This window comes from Chroicocephalus ridibundus, chromosome 6 (genome assembly GCF_963924245.1).
Source record: "Chroicocephalus ridibundus chromosome 6, bChrRid1.1, whole genome shotgun sequence".
NCBI lineage: Eukaryota > Metazoa > Chordata > Aves > Charadriiformes > Laridae > Chroicocephalus > Chroicocephalus ridibundus.
The window spans coordinates 1,613,369-1,617,500 of record NC_086289.1 but is presented as its reverse complement, the minus strand read 5'-3'; the positions used below and the strand labels follow the sequence as shown (position 1 = coordinate 1,617,500).

General features: G+C 50.3%; 1 protein-coding gene across 12 annotated transcripts in view; it reads right to left on the bottom strand.

The window, feature by feature from the left end:
* The window catches only part of EBF3 (EBF transcription factor 3), a 121,893-nt gene extending 118,186 nt beyond the window's left edge, over positions 1-3,707 (bottom strand). For 4 of the 12 annotated variants that reach the window (XM_063339427.1, XM_063339433.1, XM_063339429.1 and 1 more), the window contains exons 1-5: positions 3,563-3,704; positions 2,776-3,148; positions 2,390-2,546; positions 1,923-1,986; positions 1,184-1,239 (exon numbers count right to left, since the gene is read on the bottom strand). In XM_063339427.1, the coding sequence (XP_063195497.1) occupies positions 1,184-1,239; positions 1,923-1,986; positions 2,390-2,546; positions 2,776-2,909 (411 nt within the window). In that variant the 5' untranslated portion in view covers positions 2,910-3,148; positions 3,563-3,704. Of the gene's footprint in view, positions 1-1,183; positions 1,240-1,922; positions 1,987-2,389; positions 2,547-2,775; positions 3,149-3,562 lie in introns of all 12 variants that reach the window. The other 8 variants (XM_063339428.1, XM_063339430.1, XM_063339438.1 and 5 more) reach the window with 5 other exon arrangements.
* Between the last annotated feature and the right edge of the window lie 425 nt (positions 3,708-4,132).

The following is a 4,132-nucleotide window of genomic DNA, read 5'->3' as shown; positions in this document are numbered from 1 at the left end:
CCGGTTTTAGCCAAAGAGAAGCGGAAAGTTTCCGCGGGGTGGGAGCGCGGCCGTGCGCGGAGTGCGGAGGCCGCCGCGGGCTCCGCTCCGCTCCCGGGGCCCATCCCGGCCCGGGGAAGGTCTCTCCCGCCCCTTGCTCGGTGACCGCAAAGTTAGCAAAAAAATAATAGATGTGAGCCGGCTTTGCCTCGGCCCGGGGGTGTTAAAACCCGGCAGAGTGGCGGAATGGTTTTATTTGCCATCTCTGGTATCTGATTTCCAGAACACTGTAAATTATTCCCTATTCTCACCTTCCTCCCCACCACCCTCCCCCCTCCAAAAAATAAAATAAAAAAAAATAATAAAAATCGTGAAATGTCTCACCAGAAAAAAAAAAATAAAGTTGATAAAATCCAAAGCTAGTAAGTAGCTTTCTGTCTTTAATTGCTGCGGTGCAACGCTGATAACACGTAGTTATCATCGGAAAAGTTGACCAAGACAGGTTAAATAATTTAATAAGGAACTGCTTGTAATTATGTTATTTACAAGGTATGACAGAGGTTTGAGGAAGAAACAGAAGCTGATCTCAGGGAAACGGACGGGTTTGGGTGACCCCTGGAGCACGGAGTTTGAATTATGGAGATGGGGGGCTGAGAGGTGAATATGGACTAGAGGAGAACAAGATGACTTTTCACCTCAGCACATTTAACTTTTAAATCCAAATAAACGTCTCGCGTTACTCCATCGCCGCGTTATTAAAGAAAAGGACTAATCCCGGCCAGTTTCGGAGTGCCTAAGGAAGAGAGCTGCCCTTTTCTCACCGGGGAAAAATATGACAAAAAAAAAAAAGTTACAAAGGGGGAAAAGTGCATTTAAAAATAAATCTGGGCAACTTGATGTTGGTGGGGTTTTTTTTCCCTTTCCTCTCTGCCTTGCTAAATTAATTATATCAAACATCTGTTCACATGACGTTGTACTTAATGCCACACACACTATTTAATGATGCCAACGCTTCCTCGAACAGCAACAACACACCTTTTTCGCTTTGTAAAATATCCCCCGGTCATAGGTACCCGAATTACTCGCTCAGGTAAATTAAAAGTAGGTGCCGTCTATCGGTCTAATCATCCCCCCCGCCCCCCCAAGCGGGGGCAAAATACAAACTTAGTAACTTGCGTGTTAAGAAAAGCGTAAACTTTCTCACCTGCTTGGTCATTGAGTCTATTAGCCGAACGTACAGGTCCTGCTCTGTCCTGACTCCTGGGGAGGGAAAGCGGAGACAAAATTCCTATCAGGATTTCAGCAGCGAACCACCCAAATTACATAATGAAAGCATGAGGTCAGGCAATTAACTGCAACGGACAGGGATCGGCACCCGCGCCAGGCTTCAAAATAAAATTAAAAATAATAGTAATTAAAAAAAAAAAAAAGCCAGAAATCACCCAGCGACAGAGTTCTCGCCCGCTCCTGAAGCTGGCTCTTGGGGGGCCGTGCCCCGGGAAGCCCCCCCGGGCCGGTTTGCGGCCGGACCCGCGGCCGGGGTTCGGGGGACGCCCACGGCTGGGGCGGACAGCCCCCGCGTCCCCCCGCGGAACCCGGCCCGGGGCTCCGCTCCGCCTACTCCCCGCGCTCACCCCGTCCCAATAATTACCATTAATTCGCAAAAGTGAAAAAAGTCACTTAAAAGTGATGTTCTGCTGGAGCAGCTATCGATCCCCTTTTTTACTTTCCACTTCAAGACCAACCGGTTAATCATGTGAAGTACCATTGACTTATTGATCGGTTATGTTTTGTTTTCCTTATATGCCAAGGAAAGAGCCGTGTTTACACGCGTGTAATTTTAATCTCAAAATCTTTATATCCTTTTCCAAAAGGCCTTGAAAAAGAAAGTAAGACTTTTCTGCGGCACACGGACGTTCAAAAATGAGGTAACGACAACTTACCATTGCTATACAATAACTGAAGTTTATAATGAATTCCATTGTTAGTTTTTTCATTGTTTGGCTCCTGCAAGTAACGATAAATAATTACATTTAGCATGAAAAATATCTCCCTCCTCCTGACGCACATTTTTCTCGTCCCTGAAGCGGCTCGGAATTAACAGTTTGCAGAAATTCAGCCCACTTCGTGGAGCGCTGATGATGTCATTATCTCGGTGCAAATATGTCATGTTTAGCCGTTTTCCCCGCGTTAAAAATAAGTGGGGGCCGCGGCGGTAAGTTTCTAAACCCGGGCTCTGCTCGGAGCGGCCGCAATAACGGGGGGACCCGCACGTGGTCTGGGCGCCTCTGGAGTCCCGTTAGGGCTGCCGGGCTTGGAAATTAGCCTCCATCAACTAAATCACGCTTAAACGTTGTTGCTTTGTTGCTTTTTTTTTTTTTTTTTTAAATAAGATAACAGGCAGACTTACTTTCTCTTTCTCCACAAAGTCCACAAAAGCTGTTCTCTCAATCTCCACTGGCTGCCCCTGCCTGTCGTACAGAGCTAAGACGAAGTGGAAAAAATTGGATTTTCTGAGATTGGAAGGCGGCTGTTTCTCGAAATGTGCCCGAGCCAGCCCCACGCCGCTGCGGGAGAAAACAAGACAAGGCGTGGGTGAGAGCGGCGGGGAAAGGGGCGCGCAGGCTCCGCGGCCGCGGGGGGATGCGGGGAGCGCGGAGCGGCGCGGAGCGGGGAGGCTGTAAGTGATACGGGGCGGGCGGGGGGGGGTGGGGGGGGGGCGAGTGGGGGGGATTTACGGCCGGGATGAGAAATACAGGAGGAGAAAACCGCCGGGAGAGGATTTGGCAGACGTACCTTTGGGCGGCCGTGTTCGCATCCACTACCCCCGCCGTATGCATCCAGGAGCGGACGGGATTCATCCCACTGCCCAGCGGTTCTTCTTTCATGGTCGTCCCACCTCTTGGTATATTTTCCTGAATCCCAAACATTAAAACAAATTTGGGCAAAACCAGCTCCTAACCAAAAGGGGTTAAAATTGAGGGAAATGTCAGATACGGGGTGGGTTGGTTGTTGCTTGATTTTCTCTCTCTCTCTCTCTCCTTGGCGACTGGAATATAAGAGATGACTTTACTCCCTGTGATCAGTAGGAGAAAAGCCCAGTTCAAGTCTTGCTTCCTTCTTCAATCTGTCCTGTATTGGCACGACATAAACAATTTACTGAGTACTTCTGTGCAGCGAGTTGGATGGCGTTCCAGTTTGGTGGTTTAAAAAAAAAAAAAAAAAAAAAGAAAAAAAAAGAAAGAAAAAGTGTAACTGCAGCCGGCGACACTGCGAGGTTGCTTTTTTTTTTTTTTAGGGGGGGAGGGGGGGTAAAAGAATAAATATTTTTGTTGTTGTTTGCAGACGCGCTCAACGTGGTGTCATCCTAGTAAAAACCGGCCTCGGGAAGAGAGGAAAAGGGAAAGGGGAGAAAAAAAAAAAAAAAAAAAAAGCTTCAGGACACTGCTGAATCGACCACTTTCTGGCAAGGCTTCTCCTGCTCCAAAAGACAAATAAACGGAGGGGGGAAGAAGAAGGGGAAAAAAAAAAAAAAAAAAAGAGAAGAAGAGGGGAGGAAAAAAAAAAAAATAATACTGATTACCGCGGAGGTGTTCCCGGGCACACGGGAGAACGGGGCGCGGGCCCGTTGGCGTCTCACGGAATGGACGGAGGCGCGCAGAGCCCGGCCCTCCCTCCCCGAGGAGCGCGCCCTTCCCCGGGAGCCGGGCCCCCGCCACGGCGGGGAGAGGTGGCGTCACTGATGACGCAAGGGAGGAGGGCGGGGTCAGCGCCATATATGGAGCGTGGGGTTCAGGCTTTTGCCGCCGCGCTCTTGCCCCGGTCCCCCCCCCCCCCGCGCCGCACCCCCCCCCACACACAACCCCCCTCAACAACCCCGGGGTTGTTGGGGGGGGGGCGACGAGGGGGGGACCGAGTCGCATCCCCAAATCTTCCAAGTAACCTCCAAGAACCATCCACTGGTGACCCCCCCCCTCCTCGTGGGCCGCGACCCTAGTTTGGGGCAGAGGGTGGACAAAGGGTGGGCTGCTGGCACCCCCTCCGCGCTCCTCTCTCTATATATACAGGCACCTCAATATCTATATTTCAAGCCTGCACATGTATCTCCCCAGCTATATGTCCGCCTTGTCCATATATATCTATATATCCGCCT